Source organism: Schistocerca cancellata, chromosome 6 (assembly GCF_023864275.1).
Source record: "Schistocerca cancellata isolate TAMUIC-IGC-003103 chromosome 6, iqSchCanc2.1, whole genome shotgun sequence".
Taxonomy (NCBI): domain Eukaryota; kingdom Metazoa; phylum Arthropoda; class Insecta; order Orthoptera; family Acrididae; genus Schistocerca; species Schistocerca cancellata.
The window spans coordinates 513,669,350-513,692,329 of record NC_064631.1 but is presented as its reverse complement, the minus strand read 5'-3'; the positions used below and the strand labels follow the sequence as shown (position 1 = coordinate 513,692,329).

Genomic DNA, 22,980 nt, shown 5'->3' with positions numbered 1-22,980 from the left:
CTTACATAGAACTAGCTTTGTCTATACTGTTGGCCAATAACAAAATCTGTCTCACCAATTTCAATGGTATTCGCTTCCATATGGGTCCAAAGCACAAAGCATAATATTGTTGCTCTGCACTGCTCAATTATTATGTAGGATTGCCAACACAGTTTAGTGTCTCCATCATCTACATAGTTGTAGTACTTATTAATCAGAGGCATACTGGCAGCTTTACCTGAACCTCAAGCAACAGAATGTTCTTCATTAAAATGATTATCATGAGGACCACGAAGTGTTAGAACAAGACAGAAGTGTGTGTGGTACATTTCGTATCTGTTCTTCATACTCTGACTCCAGTTTCTCATTAATTACGAACGTTACTATTGTCAAAACACACTATTGTCACCAGCCTATATATGGAAATATTGTGAATTAACATTAATAATAAATATGGTTCTTACTATTGATTATTTTTTCATAGTAAATTTAGAAAGTTGACATTAAGTTAAAAAAAGTCAGACCTATGAGACCGTTATTATGTCAATAAATATGATTTTCACACACATCTGTTTTTCTCAGAACTTTGTGTCTGTGATACGTTTGTTTGCGTGGCCATCTTCCGCAGCAGCAAATGTGCAGTCAGCTCAAGACAGATAACCTGCAGTAACAGATTCGCGTCTGTGCTTTGGGTCCTTAAGGTCCTCAGTGCCTTGATTCTTTTTCTACTTGAACTTCATACTGAAACTTGTCCTATTGGTAATGAGTCACCCTCAGTTATGCTGGAGTTGAAGATGGGGAGGGAGAGAGATGCAACTCTAAGTATTTCTAACTGAACTTGCTCATAAATTTAGTCGTGCAACGTATGTTGAAGATTTACTTTTTACTATGAGGGTAATTTCAAAAGTCCTGCACACTGCAAATGCGTGACCATTACAGTGGCGTGATCAAGTTGAAATTCATGTCAGTTGTCAGTGAGCCTTTAGTTGTGATAGTCTAGTTCACATGACTACATCATGGGTAATTCAGTTTCAAAATGGAAGCTGAAACCAAGTTAGGTTGGATTACAGCATCCCTACATCAAAATTGAATCTCTATGTGGAAAGAAATCAATGGAAATTTACAATGCTTTGAGATACGTGTGTGGGGTTTGCTTTGTTTTGTTTTAGGGTGCAAAAACAACTAGGGTCATATGTGCACATGTCAGAAATGTACAACACGAAGAAAAAAAAAAAAGAGTTAGAAAAGACTACACGTTAAGCTTAATCGATGGAAGGACAGACAGCTAAAAACAGGTACTTGGAGAATGGTCCACAAAATATGCCCTAGAGAAACAGAGGTCCTGAACTAAAGATTAAATGTCCTTCGCCATATTGCTATGACAGCCAAAAAGCAAAATGTGGTCGGTAGCCCATGCATCATTCGCTAAAATTGCCAATAGCTCAAATGGCAAACAAAAATGAGAACGTAAGTGGTTTAAAAAAAAAAAAAAAAACGGCATTCCATCAGGAAATGGCGAACTGTCAGAGGCTGAGGGCAATGAGCAGAAAGAGGTGGGGGAGAACCACTTAACAAATGGTGATAGCTAAAAAGACAGTGTCCAATACACAACCTATCTAAAATGATCTCCTAGTGGTGAGAGGGCCGAGAGGAGGTTGTCCAAGCTGCTGGGAGAGGCGTAATTCCACAGAGCTTGTTCCCATGAAGGGAGGACCAGTGCTGACACCAAAGTGACACCACCTGCTGACAGAAGGCAACACAGAGATCATCAGAGGGAATTGAAGAACTATTGGGCCAATGTATGAGGGCCGCAGCCTCGGCAGCAGTGTCAGCGGCCTTGTTTCCCATCAGACTGACCTGACCAGGAACCCACATAAACATCACAGTGGCACCATCAAGAGTGTGCAAATGACACCTTTCCTGGGCTCATTGCACTAAGGGATGGACTGTGTACAACACACAGAGGCTCTGAAGGGCACTGAGAGAGTCAGAGCAGATGACGCAATGGAAAAGCCTGTGTCACCAGATGTACTGTGTGGCCTGATACAGGGCGAAGAGCTCTTCTGTACATACTGAGCAGTGTTTCAGAAGCCAATACCGCACATCATCAGTGCCAATGATGATGGCACACCTGACACCATGGTCAGTCCAAGGGCAATCACTGTACACAAAGGTACTATTTTGAAGTTCTGTGCACAGGTCATGAAACTTACAGCGATAGAGCAAGGCTCGAGTAGTGTCTTTACGAAGTGAATGAAGGCCGAGGTGAACACAGGCCACTGCACAAAGCCAAGGTGATAAAGGGTTCACTCCAATCGGGAAAGTGGCAGGTAGTGTGAAATTAAGCTGCTGGATCAAGAGCTGAAAGCGAATTCCATGATTTAACGGAGAAGAGGGATGCCCCCCTTACTGACAATCAAAGGAGTCATCGAAGAAGGAAGTGTATGATGAGTGGACAGGCATGGCAGACAAATGGCACACACATCTGCTGAGGAGAAAGTCACGGTGGTATGACAGCGGTAGTTCGAAAAGGCACCAGTGGCCAGACGGATGCCACGATGGTGGATAGTATTGCAACAGTGAAAGAGGGATGGACGCACAGATGCATAAACAAAACACCCATAGTCTAGTTTCGAACAGACAACGGACTGATACAAATGGAGGAGGGTGGTCCGATCCGCTCCCTAGGAAGTGCCACTGGGGACACACAGGACATTGAGGAACCACATATAGCAAGCAGCCAAGTAAGACATGTGGGAGGACTAAGAAAGTTTTCTATCGAGTATGAGCTCCAGGAATTTCACACTTTCAATGAACAGAAGAGCAACAGGCCCACGATGTAAAGATGGTGGAAGATATCAATTGTGCTGCCAGAAATTCATACAAATGAATTTTCAGTGGGAAAGAGAAAGCCACTGCAGATGCTCCATGAGTAAAGACGATCGAGACATCACTGAAGTTACGGCTCAAGGACACAAGTTAATGGAGAACTTCAATAGATCGCAAAATCATCAATGAAAATTGAGCCGGAGATGCCCAGTGGAAGACAGGTCATTATAGGGTTAATGGAGACAGCAAAGACGACAGTGCTTAGGATGGAACCCTGAGGCACACCGTGTCCGACAAGCCAGAACCCAAATGAGCCTTGAAAACTTTGTCTTTTAAAAATTCCTGAAGGAAACGGGCACAAGGCCACAGAAGCCCACTTGTATAGAATACAGAGGATACCAGTCCTCCAGCAGGTGTCGAAGACTTCCTCCATATCGAAAAACATGGCTGCAGTCTGGTATTTCCACAGAAAACCATTCATGACGTGGATTGACAACATGATGAGATGGTCAACCACAGAGCAGTGTGCTCAAAATTCACAATGGGCAGTGGTTATTAGCAAGAATCAAGCCACCATACCAGGCGGGCATGAATAATACATTCCATCACCTTGCAAAAACAGCTGGTGAGGGAAATGGAGTGATAACCAGAAGGAAGGTGCTTGTTCTTGAAAGACTTAGGTACAGGTATGACAATGGCTTCACGCCAGCATCTGGGAAATGTGTCCTTTGTCCAGATGCGACTGTATGTACGAAGAGACCCAGAGCTCACTCAGATTTGGAGGGTGTGGAGTGGTGATAGGCAGAGGGGTGTGGAAGATGATGCCCAAAACTAATGAGAATCATGATTAAAATGGTTTGTTTATTACAAAAGAGGAAAATATTATAGTTTCCATTGAGGCAAATTGTGTATATAAATGGATGCAATATCAAAAAAGGGTAATTTCCAAGAATGATTGTCTATCAAAGTCACAGGGTACAAATGAAACATATTGAACGTGCAATCGTAAATCGATCATGCAACCCCAGTGGTGGACGTTAGGATCAATTATTTGTGATCATCATTTTTATCTGTTTTCCATCATTCCCTTACTTGCTCTAAATTACATACCTCCACGAACTATTTGTGGGTTGCTAGGGAAACCCAGACGATTCATGTTGTTACTGAGCGGGATGTCTGGTGTTCTTGACGTGTCTTCAAGATTCTCTCACATGGAAGAATCTAATTCCATTTTTATGCAGCGTAGAAAATTGTTCAACTTTTTGTAGCAAATTTGGAGTACTACCAGACAAGGAAAGAAGGGACTGTGTAGACTGTGGTAGTGCGAAGTGTGTAAAACTCCGTAAGAACAGTTTCGATGCTGAAATACCGTTACAATTTCATTGTGGACAGTGCGGAAAACGAACAAGTATCAGGAAGAATACATGGTTCGACTTTTCCAAATTATCCATCCAGATCACCGTAATGGACTTTCACATGACGATAACACCGACATCTAGTAAGGTAAGTCGTCTCCTTTGCAATTAAAGGTATTTTTGTAACACTCTTCTTTTGTCACTGCTGTAGTGACCAACATAAACATACTCACAATGCCCGCCAGAGTCGCACAATCGATTTACCATCGCACATTCGATATGTTTCGTTTGGACCCAGCAACTACGATAGGCAATCATTCCTTTTTTTTTATGTGGGTTATTTTGTATAGGAAACAAATAACAGATACCCATTCAAACTTGGCAAGTACTTTAGTACTTTTCACTTTTCTTATTGGGAGACGTCTGAGCAGGAAAAAACGGTAGCCAAGAAATTCTACAAATACACCACAGGGAAAAAATTCCAACACCAAAAAGTAATTAATGCAAAGTAATTAAATTTCAGGAATACATTTGTCTAGGTAACATATTTAAGTGATTAACATTCCAAAGATCCCAGGTTAATGTAAGTACAAGATAAGCCATGGCAAATGCGAAATGCTCACACTTTAATAACTGGGGTAACTTCCAGAATGTTGAATGCAAGCATGTAAACTTACTTGCTTCGTGTTGTACAGATGCCAGACGTCAGTTTGTGGGATGGAGTTCTACGCTTGTTGCACTTGTCTTTCAATACAGGGACAGTTAATGCTGGCTGTGGACGACATACATGCTTGACTGCAGACAGATCTAGTGACTGAGCAGGCCAATGCAACATTGGATTACAACATCACTATGTGAACAAGCATTAGCCAGTTGGAAAACACTCCTTGGAATGCTTTTTGTGAATTGGAGCACAACTGATCGAATCACCAGACTGACATACAAATTTGCTGTCAGGGAGCATGGGACACTCATAAGAGTGCTCCTGCTGTCATACAAAAAACACAACCCAGAGCATAACTCCAGGTATAAGTCCAGTCCGTCTAGCATGCAGACAGGATGGCTGCAGGGTCCCAAATGGGCTAGTCCTAACCAATAATGGCCATCACCAGCACCGTGGCAGAACCAGCTTTCATCAGAAAACACAACAGGCGTCCTCCAATGAGCCCTCGCTTGTCACCACTGAAGTTGCAAATGGCAGTGGATTGGGGTCAGTGGAATGCACGCTACAGTGTGTCTGTCTCGGAGCTGCCTTGAAGTAACTGATTTGTAACAGTTCATTGTGTCACTGTTGTGCCAACTGCTGCTCAAATTGCTGTTGCAGATGCTGTATGATGTACCAGAGCCATATGGCACACACAATGGTCTTCCCTCTCGGTAGTGCCAAATGGCTGTGTGAATGGCATTCTTCTTCTGACCGTACATTCTCGTGACCACTGCTGCCAGCAATTGTATACAGAGGCTACATTCCTGCCAAATCTTTCTACAGTGTAGCATAAGGAACATCCATCTTTTGTAGCCCTATTACACCGCCTCATTCGCATTCAGTGAGATTCTGATAATGGTGTCTTTGTCACCTTAAAAGCATTCTTGTCTAACATCTACTCTCCACATCCAATTTCAAAGTCAACTATCACTCACGACTGTTATAACGTGTATTTAAAGCAAACCTGATTTGCATCGTCATAGTGGTGCTACTACCAACACTCTTATGTGATGGGCTCAAAATTCTAACAGATATCATCTTCCAGGTGTAGAAATATGCCTACCAAGTTTCATTTTTGTCACCCAACTCCTCCTTGGTGCTGCGTTCTGCCCCCACCCCGTCAGTGTATTAAGTCATTTTATTTGAAAAACAGGGAAATTGTGAAAACAAATTCTGAAAGGTCTTCGAGGAGTGTTCTGATTCAAAAAAAGAAAACAAAAAAACTTGGACCAAGGAAAAATGGAATGATGGTAGTGTTTAACATTTTGCTAATGGTGTGGTCACTGGAGAAAGAGAGAGATGAATAAAGCTACTTAACAAGCAGCAACAAACATCACCTAAAATACAACATACCAAAGACCATTGCCACACTTAAGCTATGATAAAAGAAAAATAAATAATACTAAATCTTTCAGACACAATATGGCACAAGAATGGTGAATCACAAACATATCTGTTAAGACGACTAAACCGAAGAAATATATGTCAGCATTAATATTCACACTGGCAACAAGTTCACAAAAATTAAGAGCTAGCAATAATATACAATCATTTTATATTCTAATTACATCCTTCTATCTGTTTCATATCATTCAGTGCAGGCCTACTTATTTGAATGTAGCATATGTTTCTGAACACATGAATATAAGTTTAACACAGCAAAAAAATATTTTTTTAATAGATATGAAGGAGGGCGTGGGTGAGTTGAAGATTGTTACTGGGCATGTATTGAGGCACGTGCAAAGTTTGAAGTTGTCACAAAACGCTACAGCTGTTGAGAAATGTAATTACTATGGATTCCAAATATAGTTAAAATAAAGACATATTGATAGAATTAGCAGCTAGACACAGAACAGAAAATAAATAAATAAATAAATTATTACACGATGAAAACTTTGACAGGCAGATTTATCGACATGAGTGGCTAATTTTACATATTGGACCCCCCACCCCATGCAACCTTCACTGTAGCAACAGACTCATCTGTAACACAGCCCGAAGTCTAGGTTGGGCTGGAAGGTGTCAATTTGGTTGCTTATTGGCGAAGCCAATGAATGTGAATGCTGAAAATTTGGTTGTGGTTTTAAACTGACTGGCAGCAAAGCAAGTTTACATCCGCACCATAAAGGAAAATACAACAGGGGTCCAATACATAACTTTTACCCACACAACATCTTGTCATAGTCCTGCATTGGTTAAATACATTTTTAAAAATATTATTAACATGTGTTATTTCCCAATTTACCTTGAGTAGTACAACAAATTCCAACACCCTCCTAACAGGTCTTGGAAATGTCCGTGCATATGCCAAAGCAGCTTTAAAGAAAAGTGCATGGAACAGTCTGTCTCTCACATTGATTAAGGGATTCTGATTGTTGTTGTTTCGAGCTCTGTTGTTGTTGTTCCCATTTTCAGGATTTATATTCGCATCTGGAGCTGGTCCTGGATCTGGCCGCACTCCTTCTGCTCCCACCAGCTCCTCTCGTGGCATTGCTTCAATTGGTACGAAATTTGCAAATAATTCTGAAAGAACCCATTGCTTTATGAACTCAGCTCTGCAAGAGAAATGTCATTTCAATGCTTACTGTATTTATAAATTATTAATGGATAATCTCTCGTTGAAGGTATTTAGGAACTTCCCAATATGATTCACATAACTTCTAATCCACGGAAGCATCACTAATTTCAAATTTAAAAGTGGAGTAGGCCTACTTCAAATACTGTTCAGATCCATGTGCAACAATATATTAATCATACATAGTCCCAGCATTTAAAAGAAATCTCCATTAACCTCCAAACATCCTCAGTGATAACATGTATAAAAAATAACCTCCTATGAGTTACACATTGACAGTTTCAGAATGGTTTCTTATTATTTTACATGAAGAACAACAGTCATGGCTGGAATAAGAAATTTGGAAACAAATTTCTATATTATTATTAATCCACCCACGAACACAAGCTAAACATGGCCTTCAGTGAAAAAGTAAAGGTTTCCAAATCCTAACTACAGCTGCTGACGGTTCATGTATGTAGGACAGTCGTAAATTAAATTAAATACAAAAACTGGCAAGAAATGGTCAATATCACGGAAGAAAAAACTATAGTGAATCCATGTACAGATTTTTCGGACGATAAAAGGCACAAAGCATCAACACAAATACCAAGTTTATATGCATTCCTTTGAGGGTAAAACAACAAGAGAAGAGATGGCTTGTAGCAAGTACTAAAAAGAATACTAAGATGGCTTTACATGCAAATCTTCTAAAGTCCTATAGTAGAGTTCACCATAAATTATCTAATAGTTCTGTAAGGTAATGAAATGTTAGTACTTTATGCTTTGGAAATGTAACATCAAACACAGAGAGTTAGATGATACCTATCATGATATTAACCTCATCCATGTAATATTTAATGACAAAAATAAATTTTATTTATTCATATCAAATTAATCACTCTAGATCCTCCACTGTTGTAATACACTTCCAACATTACCAAAACTGAATAGGAGAAGCATGAACGAGGCATTTAAGTATGTTACTGGCATCACATAAGGAACTGAAATTTATGGTCATTACGGAAGAATACGAAATTTAACAGATGAATGCGAAAAGTTCCAGTGTCAGATGTAGCACAAAGGTGAGAGCAAAGTATGACCTGTCAACGTGAGTGAGTGTTAGTAATATATCTGGAAACATGCGACAGACATATCTGAATCAGCACAACACTACCAGTTTATTTCCTCCAGTCTCGTGCGGAAAAATAAGTTTACAGTTAACCTTTAACAATAATAAACGATATTAACGGCAGGGTACTACGTTTATTATAAAAACAGTGCGAATGACTCAAGCCGAAAATACTGCGACAAGGATCGTTCGTGCACTGCTTTATTAGTCATTGCAACAGTTGACATCATTTAATTTTTAAGTGTTTGGGAAATTGGCAACAAATGTTACTATACCCACTACACTCCGTACGGTGTCTGCTGTCCACTGATAAACAAATCCATTATTTTGCATAGCTGCTTTAGAATGCACTCTGAAATCCTCCGCAGACTTTGCTCTTGGTTACCGGGTCAATTTCAAATTACATGACGATTCCTACAATGTTTTTGGACAGATATGATGCTGGTTACATGGTTCACACACAACACTATTACAACATTGGCAAACCTGCGCGTTATTCGGTATAGCGCTATTGTTATGTTATTAGCAGAACGGCATTGTGTGTCGTCATTGTGTATTGTGATATTTGCGGTTTCATTATGACATGTCAGTTGCAGGGAGCTTTTCAGAGGGTTTCATTTTATAGTTTCACATACACTATTTAACGAGTCTTGAAGATTTAGAAACTTCGACGACCGCATTTCGTATGAACGATTTTCATAAATTATCTTTGGCTCGAAGTCCTGCATTACACATTTCTAAACATCTGCGATGGTAGCTAACTTTCACAATATAGGACGTTATCGTTCTGTCATTTCTGTGCTGTAAAATTGGATGTCGTGTCACACTATGATTTTCGGCCTTGTGATACCCTGTTTACATCCCTGGTAAGACTGTCGGTAGAGCTCAGCAGGGCAGATGTGGTTCTCGTTATATCAACTTATGAGTCGGTACACATCCGATTTGGATGGGAGAACCGTTATTTTAATTCATCTCGAAAGCTGCATTTTATCTTTTTCAAGAATTGATTGATTGTTATCACCCACGTTGAAAAACAAACACGCATAATGGTTTTTTTTTTTTTTAGGGCTAGAAAACGCGAGCCACCACTGTCAGATTATCGCAGTTCAAGGCAGTAGGCAAACGTTCAGTTGAAATTGACAGTTTGCTATAAAAATCTGAGTATCATCTGTTTTCTCTTTGGCATTAATTTTCCCATAAGTACATATTGCAGCTTATATATGAAGTTGTTTGCAATTTGCAGGGACAGCTACCCATGCTACAGACTTGTAGCATTTTTTTAAAAACATTTTCATGAAATTCTTTTTACGTTCGTTGTTATAACCACTAAATAATGTTTGTAATCTACGAGAGTATAAATAAACATATTGATCAGCCAGAGCAAATTCTTCAGGATATTGATCATGTAACAGATATTAGCCCAAAGCCATCATCTCCTGGCAATTCTGAATTTCATATGCCAAACAAAAATTATGTTTGAAGGGAAGCTACTGGGTACACTCTCAACTGACCATGGCCCAACACGGAACTGTCACACATAAAGATGTGCTCGGAATGTAGCTAGTTTTAGTAATTTGTGAGGTCAGTTGTATGGTGCAGTACAACAAAATGTCTTTGAAGGTTGACATAATATCCAGGCAACACTAAGCTAAATCATTCACATAAGTACTACACTTTGACATTCAGTGGTTGTTACTCATTTGTTGGTAAAGTGGCCAGGGAGTGAACCAGATTACCAAGAGAGATCTTAAACATCTGATGTGAGACTGTAGATCATCATATGGAGCACAAAGACTTTGTATTGCAAGAAAGTAATGTGATTGTAGTTATGTAGTATGTACACACCAAATAGCACCTACTTACCTACCTTACTATGAGTATATAATATAAACAGAGATAAGAAAGTCTAGTCACCAAGTGGCAGCAGGGAACACAAACACAAATGGATTGGACTATTACGAGCTTTTGGAGCCAGTGGCTCCTTCTCATGGCAGGAGAGTTGATGGGGAAGGAAGAGGGGTGAAGGAAAAGGACTGGAGAGGTTTAGGGAAAGGGGTTCAGTTTAGAAAAGTCACCCAGAACCCCAGGTCAGGGGAGACTTACTCATCAGGTAAGTCTATCCTGGCCTGGGGTTCTGGATGACTTTTCTAAACTGTATTCCTTACTCTAAACCTCTCTAGTCCTTTCCTTCACCCCTCTTCCTTCCCCTTCAACTTTTCTGCCAGTTGGAGAAGCAGCCAAAGGCTCTGAAAGCTTGTAATAGTTAAATCTTTGTTTGTTTGCATGTGTGCGTGTGCACCTGCCACCACTTGGTGAATAGATTTTTTATCTATCTATATTATATTCGGAATAATTGATTATTTACTATGAGTATATGTAGTACATTCCTTGATCTTGAAAAGGCCTCTGACCGGGTGCCACACAGTCTCATCTGGCTAGCACTTTGACAGCATAATGTGCCAGAGCAGCTTATTAACTGGGTGCAGTTACTTTATGCACAGCCATGAAGTTATGTCCGTACAACCTCAGAACTATCCAAGGACTCGCCCATCACAGTCAGCATCCATCAAACTTGGTTTCAGATAAAACACGGTTTAAACAGAGTTTGAAAGACTTTTTGATAGGCAACTCCTTCTACTCCATAGATGAATATCTTAACAGAGACTGTTAAGTCAGCTTAAGTAAAAATATCTGTTAGATTTCAGTTTTGACAACAAATTCATTAATAGTGGATAACAGTGTTTCATTCTGACAGTGTGTTAATTCTGTAAATATTAGCTGTCTCAGTTTATTGCATTGTATTAGCTTATTTTTGACTATCTCCTGACAAATTATCAGGGTAGTAAGTATTATATTCAAATGTTTTATGTCATACTTTCGACGTGTTCCACACCCTTGAGAATCATCTCATTTTTTGGGTCTATGGAACAAAAACTGAATCTAATCTTAAGGTTCTACATTATAACCACTTCTGCGCATTCTTGCAATGGACACCATGACAGCTGACCTGCACAGGCCATTACCATGGACCCTACTTTATGCTGACGAGGTGATGCTGGCAGCAGAAAACTAGCTTGATCTGCAGAGCCTAACTCAAGAATGGAGTGACCGGTTGGTGCAACACGGTTTGGGCCTTAATTTGAAGAAAACAGAGTACATGACATCAGACAGACATGAAATGGGAACCATCATAATTAATGGTGAAGATCTGGCTCGTGTGAGTAAGTTTAAGTACCTTGGTTCCGATCACCGTTGACAGACTCACCGAAGAGGTCAACACCAGCACTCAGGCAGCCTGGATGAAGTGGTGAACAACAACCGGAGTCACTTGCGACCACAGGATGAAATCAAAAATCTATCACACTGTCATCTGACCAATGGCCTTGTATGGTTGTGTGTGCTGACAGACTACAGTTGAGACAGAATGCCACCTGAGCGTAATGGAAACGAAGATGCTAAGGTGGACAGCGGGCCTCACTAAATTAGATCATGTTTCTAATGGCAGCATTAGGAAACAGTTTGGTGTTGCTCCGATCCAAGACAAGATGCGGGAGAGTCAGTTTCAATGATTGGGGCATGTGATGACTCTATTGCCAAGGCGGGTTACACACTTGAGGCAGTAGACCCCAAGGACTACCTAAGCAATGTTGGGCTGATACGATTCAGAAATATCTTAAATGCTTCAACATCCACCCAGATGCAGCCCGCGATAGAGCAAAATGGACCCATGTAGCGGACCCTGCAGGCATGCAGGACAAATACTGAAGGGAGAAAAGAGAGAAGAAAAAGAGTATATGTAGTACAAGGTGTATTAACTAAATTATTGCCACAAAAGTATCAAAGCTTCTTTTCAACTTCAGGTTAAAAAAAAAAAAAAAGGGGGGGGGGGGGGGGTTGCGTACTCAATCTGAATATTCATTTTCCCAACTTTGTTGCCACTGAGTATTTTTTAACTTTTTATTTTGTTCATAGGTTTGAGAGAAATAGCAGGTTTATTTTGAGTAGATCATGTTCATTCAGACAAACAGTGGCTTTACTCATAGGTTACCTTGTGGCATATGCTCAAGATAGATTTCATGTCTTATCTTGTGGTTTGTATTCCTTGTGACATCAACTTCGTGCTATACTTAAAGCTATTTGTGAAAAATCAAACAATGGAAAATCCAGGATGGAATGTAACAATACGAGAGAAGGATAGTTGCTACTCACCATACAGCGGAGATGCTGAGTCGTGATAGGCACAATAAAAAGATTCACACACACACATGCAAGCACAACTTGCACACACATCTGCAGTCTCAGAGAGCTGAAACTACACTGCAAGCAGCAGTACCAGTGCAAGATGGGAGCGGCGACTGGGTGTGGGTAAGGAGGAGGCTGGGACGGGGAGGGATAGTATGGTGGGAATGGCAGACAGTGAAGTGTTGTAGTTTAGACGGAGGGTAGGAGAGAAAGGGGGGAGGGGGTAAGTAGCGGAAAGGAGAGAAATAAAAGAAATTAACAGACTGGGTGTGGCGGTGAAATGACGGCTGTGTAGTGCTGGAATGGGAACAGGGAGGGGGCTGGATGGGTGAGGCCAGGAGGGTTACAAGAATGTAGGATGTATTGCAGGGAAAGTTCCCACCTGTGCAATTCACAAAAGCTGGTGTTGGTGGGAAGGATCCATATGGCACAGGCTGTGAAGCAGTCATTGGGATGAGAGGTATCATGTTTGGCAGCATGTTCAGCTACAGGGTGGTCCACTTGTTTTTTGGACACAGTTTGTCAGTGGCCATTCATGCGGACAGACAGCTTGTTGGTTGTCATGCCTACATAGAATGCAGCACAGTGGTTGCAGCTTACCTTGTAGATCACATGACTGGTTTCACATGTAGCCCTGCTTTTGATGTGATAGGTAATGTTAGTGACCAGACTGGAGTAGGTGGTGGTAGGAGGATGTAAGGGACAGGTCTTGCATCTAGGCCTATTACAGGGGTATGAGCCATGAGGTAAGGGATTTGGAGCAGGGGTTGTGTAAGGATGGACGAGTATATTGTGTGGGTTCGGTGGACGGCAGAATACCACGGTTGGAGGGGTGGGAAGGATAGTGGGTAGGAAATTTCTCGTTTCAGGGCACGACAAGAGGTAACCGAATCCCTGGCGGAGAATGTAATTCAGTTGCTCCAGGCCCAGATAGTACAGAGTTAAGAGGAGAATGCTCCTCAGTGGCCGAACTATGGGACTTCGGGAGGTGGTGGGAGAGTGGAAAGATAAGCCACGGGAGATTTGTTTTTGTACAAGGATGGGAGGATAATTATTACCTCTCGTCGTGCCCTGAAATGAGAAATGTCCTACCCACTATCCTTCCCACCCCTCCTACGGTGGTATTCCGCCGTCCACCAAACCTACACAATATAGTCGTCCATCCTTGCACAACCCCTGCTCTCAATCCCTTACCTCATGGCTCATACCCCTGTAATAAGCCTAGATGCAAGACCTGTCCCATACATCCTCCTACCACCACCTACTCCAGTCCGGTCACTAACATTACCTATCACATCAAAGGCAGGACTACATGTGAAACCACTCATGTGATCTACAAGGTAAGCTGCAACTACTGTGCTGCGTTCTATGTAGGCGTGACAGTCAACAAGCTGTCTGTCGGCATGAATGGCCACTGACAAACTGTGACCAAAAAACAAGTGGACCACCCTGTAGCTGAACATGCAGCCAAACATGATACCCTTCATCTCAATAACTGCTTCACAGCCTGTGCCATATGGATCCTTCCCACCAACGCCAGCTTTTCTGAATTACGCAAGAAGGAACTTTCCCTGCAATACATCCTACATTCCCATAACCCTCCTGGCCCCAACCTTCATTAGTCACTGGCCTGCCCCCCTGTTCCCATTCCAGCACTACACAGCCGTCATTTCACCGCCACACCCAGTCTGTTAATTTCTTTTATTTTTATCTCCTTAGCACTTCATACCGCCTCCGCACCTTCTCTCCTACCCTCTGTCTAAACTACAACACTTCACTATCCACCACTCCCACCATACTATCCCTCCCCGTCCCAGCCTCCTCGTTACCCACACCCAGTCGCCGCTCCCATCATGCACTGGTGCTGTTGCTTGCAGTGTAGTGTACTGCTGCAAAGGCCTCAATGGCCGAAAACTATGATTGTGTGAATCTTTTATCGTGCCTATTGCGACTCAGCATCTCCGCTATATGGTGAGTAGCAACTTTCCTTCTCTTGTATTGTGAAAAATCAAATGATTACAAGTTTGTGTAGGCATTATATGGCTTTAGTATTATTGCAAGGTAGAGTGAGAAGTGGTATTACTGTGAAAGTCTGCTAGAGTTCTCTACAGTGGTAAAGAATTCAGTGTTATTAAAAATGATTCATTACTTTTTGACATCTTATAAATTCCGTAGTGACGTGGGTCGGGCAAATGCCCAGTGGACAGGACATTTATAAATGGGTATTTTTCAGGAATTTGCCCAAAACAGTTTTAAAAGACCAAAATCTGAGTATTTATTAAAAAAGTACTTTTTTATAGTTTTTACTGCTAGAATGTGTAATTTATCAATTAAAATAAGGGATGGAACAAAGTTAGTGAATGTTTACACTTAAATCTACACATATATCATCCATTGGCTTTATTACTAACAACAAAAGGAAAGAGGAGAGAAGCCTTTTTTTCTCACCTGGCATTCCAACTTGTACCAAGGAACGACACATGTTGCTGACAGCAGCTAATCATTTATAATGTTGCCATTTCTACTCCCTCCCTCCCTCTCTCTCTCTCTCTCTCTCTCTCTCACACACACACACACACACACACACACACACACACACACACACACACACTTGGACAGCTGTTTAGTGATAAGCCAGTATATAATTAAAAAAAAAAAATTTCAACACTTTGTAACTTAACACACTTTATGATTTCTGTCAAATCTCTGAATATTATTGAAGAATGATTATTGGTAGGAAAATTATTGCTGAATGTATTAAACAGCTGGCATGTTTTTCTTGATGAAGTTATTCTTAAATGTTAAACTTCTTTTTTGGGGGGCAGGAGGGAGAGTAGGAGGGGAAGAAAAATTCTTGATTGTCAAATGAAGCAACATTTCACACAGACTATAGTTTTTGTATTCTGTTCCTTTATTTATCTAAAATGAGAATAGTAATATAAAAAGGATTTAATAACATAGTGTCGATGCCCACCTTGCAGGTAATCTTTTTGATTCAGCAGTACGAGGTAGTAAATGGAAGTCTATCGAGATGCTTGTTGCACAATAAGCTTTGTGATACAGCAGAAAACACTGGACTAAACTGTATTCAGGTTAGAAAAAATTTGGCTGATTATAGGGAAAAACAAGGAATTTGGCCCCTACAATTTGTGTGGGAAGGAGTAAGTCCTTACCTCCTCATTGTGTAAATTCTTTATTGTGGTGTTGATGTTTAAGAGGAACTTGTGAACTGGCAGATGTTGCTGTAAAAATTCTGGACACATCAGTTAAATCTGCTGCTACAGTGTGTCCTTTCAGCACTTTTGGGTGGATCCACAGTAAAAAAAAAGAAACTAATTCAGATTAAAGAGAGCTGCAAAACTAAGCTACTTACAACTGGAGGTTGATGAGTGGAGCAGGAACAAAATGTAAGCATGTTGATCCCAAGGAAAAACCAATACCGAACAGTCCAAGCAAACACAAATTGGGAAGAAACCCAGGAATCAGATTCAGAGGAATCTGAGGCATAGTCGGAACTTCATGATTCTTGTTCAACTTGTGAAGATAAAGAAACTGATGGAGAACATTTTTTCAATTTTTTTTTTTGCAGTAGTGTAGTATAAGTAAAAATACTACCTACAGGCTAGCTACTTAATATAAACTATATTTATCTTCCAAAAAATTACTTTTAAGTATAAGTATTGTTTTCTTTTTTATTATGCACTACTACAAGAATTGACCACATTGAAGATGTAAAAATTATGTTTACTGTCCGATTTATTTCCTCTAATAACTCTCCCCTAACTGTCAAGCAACTTTTTCAATTTAATTACCTTATCACCAAAGAAGCAGTGTTGCAAAAGACCTTTCCCAAAACAAAATATCAGCTTGTAATTTTTTTATAAGTGTCACTTATCAGTTAATCTTTAAAATGCATATAGGAAATTATCCTAGGCATTTCCCCCAACTTATGCCCAGGCATTTCACACCTCTAAGCTTCATATACATAATTCCCACCCGTTGGACTAATGAACAAAAAAAGTATTTTAAAGTTTTGTTTGTGTCACTGCAGGTTTCATTACGGTTCTACATGTGGCCAGTTTGCAAAATGGCAACTAATCAACAAAAAGCATTTTGTGTATTGCATTATGGAAACACTAAATCCATGACTGCCATGCAGCTTATGTTCCTTATACAATACAGCATACAGCCACTAACCCATCCTGCTGTGGAATCAATGGTTCTAGGACCAAAGTTGCCTCTGTAAAGGATACACCTTTGGATGATCACATGTTGCAGTTGAAACAATGGAGTGTCTGAGAGGCATTCCTACTTAGCCCAAAGAAATCTGCACAGTGTACAAGTCATGAAGTGGACAGTGCACAACCCGGTGGAAGAATCTGTGCAACCAATTTCAGAAACCATATAGTATAGAGCTGCTACAAGAGTTACAGCCAAGTGACCGCATCGTCAGACATGAATTTCATGAACTGTTCCAGGAAGCAATGTAATATTACGAATTTACCCACCAATTTATGTTCAGTGATAAGGCAACTTTCCACATAAAACGTCAAGTGATATTCACATTGTTACAGTGGAAATGCCAGGTTGGAATTAGTTAATGTTACAATACGATTGAGATAGATTCTTCTGTGCTGTTTCAAGTACCCAAATGTGTAAGTTCAACTTTTTTCTTGGAGATACTTGTGATGAGTGCAATGTGTTTACACATGTTGCACGCTTTATTGCTTCCTAAATTGATATTCCAAACTTCATATATCAACAAGACAAAGCTCCAGTTCATTGGCGTATAGTAGTGCATCAGCATCTGAATAAGGAACTTCTTAACTAGTGGGTTGGGAACTTATGTGACCCCATCAGGTCTCCTGAGTTTTTGATTTTTTTTTTTCTTTGGGAATGAGGGAAGACAATGTTTATGTACCACCTTAACCGACAACACAGGGTTGCATCATTGATGCGCTGATGAACAGTGACATGCTCAAAAGTGTATGGGTCAAAGTCCAATATCAGAGATGTTTGTCCTGGATCAGAAGTGTGCCCAACTCGTTGGAGATGAACAGTTGTTTACGCCATTTGTCATGTCTCCTATGTCTTAGCCAAAAACTAACAACTTATATTAAATGATCCTCTTCATCCCCCAATGGTTACCTGCATATGCATTGAGAGGAAGTGAAGATGATGAGAATATGCCATTTGTGCCGTTTCCTACCTGTAGAACAGCAAGCATTGCTACCACCACTGTTCATTTTAGCAATCACATGTCTATAAAATGGTCTTGACTCTGTCTTATCACTGCTAGAATTTGAAACTGTATATTGAAAACAAAATGTTTTTATATTCTATGTACCTGTCTTAAGCAAAAATGTCTCTGTCCGTGAACATTTGGATATTTATTTACAGAGTGGAAGAAGCCAGTTCCAGAACATTTTATGAGAGAATCTCCACTAGATGCTGCTGCTGATATATGTTTAGTCTCTTCAAAACTTTTTTAAGGCCATCAGTCTCTTATTCACACCCTCAGCACAAAATGTGTATTCCCAGTCTGCATCTGAGCTGATCGTATGTGCCTAGAAGAGTCAACAATTCCTGTCAGATGAAGATGTGCAGCAGGCAATTACAAACTTCTTCATGCAACAGGACACAGCATTTTACCAAATGGGGTATCTTCAACCTGGAGTGTTGGTGGGATGATTGGGTGTACCGATTCTGGACTGTATGGCTCTTGAATGGAAACATTTTGATCACTCTTATACATTTAAATGCATTATGCAATTATGAGACACAATCATGTATGTTTGCTAAAAGTTTCAAATGTTATTTTTCTTCTACTCATTGTGTTGTTCTAGAATAGCCTTAATTTAATTTCATACTCCTTGCTACAAATATGTACCACATTTGAAAATTACCGTTTCTCTAATGCAAACATTCACAAATCCATGTTTCCTCTACATCAAAATTTATACCGTAGCAGCTGATAGGTCAAGTCGCACACACGACCATCAGTAGTCAGAACTGGAAGAAGAAGAAGAAGAAGAAGAAGAAGAAGAAGAAGACCACACACACACACACACTCCCATCAAATCGTTTAACTCCACAGTGCTGTGCTACTTATCCCTCTCACATGAGGTAAGCTGCCAACTTTACTTAGCTCTGGCCTGAACTCACCAACGCCAATTAAAATTAAGCACTTCTTAAAATATTACTATCTCTTTAAGTATTTTTATTACAGAGAATGAGGAAGAAAACTATGCTTGTAAGTTCTAAACATTAGTCGTCAGTTTTGAATTTGGCTGTTACTTGCTAGAAGCATATTACAAAATGTGGCTCAGAACTGCGGGGCACTCAGATATTTGACTCAGGCCACAAGATGCCCGCTGGCTGCAGTTTGACAAACACTGGTCCAGATGATTTAACTCACAAATAGGAAAAAAAAGACTGTCAATTAACTTCTGTCTCCCTAACTGAGATATTTTATTTATGTCCTACTGGACATTACAGTAGATCTTATGTAACTTTAATCCATGGGATTTATGGTCAAGGAGATATTGGCATGTATAGGTGTCCTTATGGGAGGCACAGTTGTGTGTGCCCACCTTTTGCTATAGTTTTCTGTATGCAGCAATGAGGTACAATTGAATACTTTTGGTGAAGTACTCAAGGACTAAAGGCCTGGCCAGACAGAACGCGGCCTGGCCGTCCGGCCTGTGGCCTTGAACCGCAGCCGGCAGGCCGCACTGTTGTATCGCTCGTTACTGAATGGCGGCGGTCACACAGAGTGCGGCTCTGACGCACCGGCATACGGCCTGCCGCACCGGCCGCCGCCGGGTTGTCACAGATTACAGATTCGCCGCAAGCCGGAGCGGCTGCTTGCCTCTGTTGGCGCATTCAACTGCTCTGCGGTCACACTGGAAGCAGCGGCGTGAGACAGTTTTTGTCTTGTAGCTCGTAGTGCATGCATCATGGACACAGAAAGACTTACAGAGGAGGTGGGAGAATACAACTTTTTGTATGATACACGCGATCCTGATTTGGAGGTAGAATACTTTTGCCCTCGATATACTCTTGATAGAAAGCTGAATTCTCAGAAATAGTGTTGTCACTGTGACGTCCATAACTTCCAATATCAACTACTGTAAACTCCGTAGTATGGATCAACGATCGCCAGGAGAACTAGCGAAAAGAACTGTTCGTAACAGAAGAACTGGGATCCACTATCTTTCGGGCATTTTAACATGATATGCTTTCCGTCTATGCTTCCAAGGCAGTCCGGAAACCCCCAAAGTTCTAGAAATCCTTCTTCAGATTTCTTCCACATCTCTGTTGTAGGAGTATGTAAATAAATACTTGGGCTGTAGAACAGTCCATATTGCATGGCACACTTATTTCACAATATCTGAGAGTGTTGAACGTCCTAACCGAAAAGAAAAAGCTATGGTCTGGTGTCTGTCGCCTGTAGTCAAGTATCTGGAAAAGATTAAAATCTGTTATGCCGATAGAACGAATGGATTAGTTAACGACCAAAGATATGTTTGTTTAAATTCAATGACAATGGTATGAATACAATGAAACAAAACAATCTATTAAGTAGAAAGGTCTCTCTAGCGGGACATACGGAACTAGATGTTACTATCGTTTGCTGTACTCGTAAACACTGCAAATAAATTTATCACTCCACTCGTAACTACGTTGTGGGATAGCACTTTCTTCCGCCAAACCTTTCATATGATACAGCAAAACTGAAATGGAATAATTTATGTGACTTCTGTTTGAAGCACAAAGAGGCCACAAACGGTAAAACTTACCTCAAACAAATGGTTAGCCTGTGCCTTGTATTAATTGGCTTTCTCCAGTTCGTTGTGCACTTCTCGGTGCTACCTTTTTTATCGGGCGATGCATTTCCTCGAAACATTCTCGCGACACACGAAAATATTTGAAGAACCTATCTTCGTCAGACTCTTAGATCAATACACAGACGATGGTATTCTCCTAAGCTTCCTCTCTTGCTATTAATGTCGTGCACCCAACATCTCTTCTTGGTGCCATTTCGTATCGCTAGTGCGAGCTACTCATTTCTGCAATTAAAATAAATAAATAAACTCGCACAAAGATAACGCGTCCTGCGTGAGAATTCCAAATCGTCTAACGCCAAGACAATCGCCGTCCGTCGCAGCGGCAGGCCGGATTCTGTCTGGCCAGGCATTAAGTTAGCAGGCTCTTTCAGTGGCAATTTTGTAATCATGACAGTTTTTTAAAAAAATATTTTTAATGGCAGTCCTGGACTATTTCATAGATTGCTAGCCACTTAGTAGATGGTCTTTTGAACAAGAAAACAGAATGAACTCTTCACAGTTGAAGGTTTGAGTGTACCCCTGGGCTGCTGTACAAATACAGCACCCCTCAGCGTTGAGTTTCTGTGATAAATAATCACTAGTATGAGCATGAGCTTTACAAAGCAGTTTTATCATCTCACTCTTCACCAATACTACTACATATGTAGGGGAGGATCTTTAGTGCCAATATGGCTACATTGTACTTGGGATGGAAATACTAGCCATGCACGAAGTATTTCTAGAGCATCAAATTTTCGGTGCAGCTCACAAGTTACACTGAGATAGCACATGCCCCAAAAACTAGTATTTACTGATGACCCTATCATAACGACAAACACATTGCTCATGTGATTGGGCTGTAGGTGCTTTTTAATTTTAATTGCCTGCTCTTGATAGCATACCAAGTGCTGCTAAATTGAATCTGCTGTATGGATACTGATTTTTAGTGCTTTGAACTTTACTGGTATATTCAAAAGTAACTCAACCTGCCTCTGTTCTAAATCTTCCATCTATCACTGAGCAATCCTTTTCCTTAACCTCTTTCTTTCCTTTCAACCCCTATGCCAGGAGGAGGAGCCCACTGGCCCCCAAAGCTTGCGCATTTCCATATCTTTTATATCGGGTTTCTCTTGCCATGTGGTGAGCAGATTTTTTCAACCTATCCAGTTATATTTTCCAACAGTGTAAACTTAGCTGTGTATTAACTTCAGAAAATTCTGTTAAATATCAGTTTAACAATGTGGATAGTGACTGTGTTGTTCGGAAAGTTCCTGCATTTACCGTATTTACTCGAATCCCTTCCTTTTTCACGTGCTTCGTCTGGTTTGAATCGATTGCTTATTTTGCTTTGATCTGATAAATGCCGTTTTCTTTGTTATAGGTGTTTGCATCACTCGTAAGCTGAAAATGCATTACTGCACTGTGTCATGCATTGTTTGTCGCATTCTGATAGTGCGTGTTTACGGCCAGTCGCGGCTCGCGGCATGGCTTGCTTTTGTGCGCGCTACCGCCGCGTACAATTAAGAGAGAGAGAGAGAGAGAGAGAGAGAGAGAGAGAGAGAGAGAGAGGAATCGTCTCATTAGCGAAACAATGGCAAGAGACTGCTATTTGTTGTTACTTACACTGCTGCTTTCTTTGATAATGATCAACAAGAATCAAATAATAGACTGCGTATGATAGAACATGTTCTGAACGAGAGTTTGTGAAAATTTTTCTCCGTTTGAAAATCTTTGCGGCCGGTTCTTTATTACATCAAATTCTGCACAGAAATTACAGTCATCTTAGATTTAAAAATCTAGTCACTTGCCGTGCTTCATTTCTGACTGTATCACTATTAGACATAAGAATAATACAAATATAAACATGACATGATATGTATATTCTTCCACGTTTGCTGTTGTCTCACTCTATAGTTTCGTAGTTTATTAGGCAGACAGGATTTAAATGAGATAGCAGCAAACACGAAAGAATACATGGCAAAATGTTTATATTCGTATTATTCTTATGGTGAAGAGAATACTGTATGTGATTCAAATTTCATCAGGTTCCTATTAGCAACCATCTCTTCTCACAGATAGGAAAAAATTCAGAACGTAGAGTTGGCCATATTGACAAACATCCCAAACAGTCTTGCCAGTCAGATTTTCGTAGTACACTGAAATTGTGCTACATTCGAAGATGAACAATACGGAATTTGTATTTACTTCGTTGGATAATGTATGAAAATGCAGTGGTCGAAACTCGCGGCGGAGAAAAAAAATCTCGTCTTCCACCTTTTTTTTTTTTAACGCAGAGGTTTTGGCGCCAGTATTTATCTTTGTGCCTACAAAGTATGCTTGCGTAGCGCTACATG

The 22,980-nt window shown here is 40.5% G+C and overlaps 1 protein-coding gene across 6 annotated transcripts in view; it reads right to left on the bottom strand.

The window, feature by feature from the left end:
- LOC126088514 (membralin) overlaps positions 1-9,034 on the bottom strand; it is a 551,852-nt gene extending 542,818 nt beyond the window's left edge. Inside the window, exons 1-2 of one of the 6 annotated variants that reach the window (XM_049906664.1) lie at positions 8,831-9,034; positions 7,115-7,392 (exon numbers count right to left, since the gene is read on the bottom strand). In XM_049906664.1, the coding sequence (XP_049762621.1) occupies positions 7,115-7,392; positions 8,831-8,888 (336 nt within the window). In that variant the 5' untranslated portion in view covers positions 8,889-9,034. Of the gene's footprint in view, positions 1-7,114; positions 7,393-8,364; positions 8,509-8,600; positions 8,744-8,830 lie in introns of those variants that run through there. The other 5 variants (XM_049906661.1, XM_049906663.1, XM_049906665.1 and 2 more) reach the window with 5 other exon arrangements.
- Positions 9,035-22,980: the final 13,946 nt, after the last annotated feature.